General features: G+C 78.2%; 1 protein-coding gene across 1 annotated transcript in view; it reads right to left on the reverse strand.

Annotated features, from left to right (window-relative positions):
• Window positions 1-10: 10 nt before the first annotated feature.
• Window positions 11-835, reverse strand: part of SEMA6C (semaphorin 6C) — a 13012-nt gene continuing 12187 nt past the window's right edge. The window contains 4 exon segments of the mRNA XM_023759311.1: window positions 11-490; window positions 492-528; window positions 530-606; window positions 609-827. Of these exon segments, the coding sequence (XP_023615079.1) occupies window positions 263-490; window positions 492-528; window positions 530-606; window positions 609-827 (561 nt within the window). The 3' untranslated portion in view covers window positions 11-262.

Consider the following 835-nt stretch of genomic DNA (forward strand, 5'->3'; position numbering starts at 1 on the left):
GGGCCCAGCCAGGGAGGAAGCCCAGAGGCGAGTTAAGGCAGCTCGGCTGAGGGAGGGGAGCGGGCGGGCCGGCCCCTCCGGGAAAGCTGGCTCGCTGAGGGGCAGACTTGGTCCCCCGCTCCGCTCTCGAGGGGACAGCGGGGAAGACAGTCAATAAATAAGCCCAAGGCGGGAGGGCCCGGCGCCTCGGGGTCCGGGAAGGCTGCAGGTGTGGGGCCGGGGAGGGGCCTATCCTGGGAGGCCGGTCCGCTCGCGGCTTCCTTCACAAGTTAAAATGGCTGCCGCCGGGGACGGCCAGCGGGGCGGGGGCCGCGACCGGGGGCAGCTTCGGGGGCGACCGGGGCTTCTGCAGGTCCACTCTCTTCAGGGTGCGGCTCCGGTAGCCCTCGGGGCGGCCCAGGTACAGGTGTCTCCCCGAGTCCCGGGAGGGGCCCCCCGAGGGCACGCGAGTGAGCAGGGCGGGGGGCGCCCGGTGGGAGGAGAAGGGGCGGCCTCCGGCTGCCGCCCACCCCGAGCCGGGGAGCGGGGGGCCGGCCGGCCGGGGGGCCTCGGGCACTGCCCGTCCGGTGGCACGTCCAGCCGCAGGGGGGGCGCGCATTCGCGGGGCAGGATGCGGGAGCCGGCCGACCTGGCCGGGCGGGGGCGGGGGCCGGGGCGGGCTCCAGGGGCAGCGCCCGCGGGGCCGGCGGCGGGGCGTGCAGATGGCGCAGCAGCTCCTCCAGGGTCGTCACCTCCACCGCCCGCCCCGGGCAGCCGCGCGGCGGCGGCCTCACCAGCACGCGGGGCGCAGAGCCGCCGGCCGCGTTCCCGCGCGCGGGGCCGGGGGCCTCGTTGA

Source organism: Myotis lucifugus, unplaced genomic scaffold, assembly GCF_000147115.1.
Source record: "Myotis lucifugus unplaced genomic scaffold, Myoluc2.0 scaffold_151, whole genome shotgun sequence".
Taxonomy (NCBI): Eukaryota; Metazoa; Chordata; class Mammalia; order Chiroptera; family Vespertilionidae; genus Myotis; species Myotis lucifugus.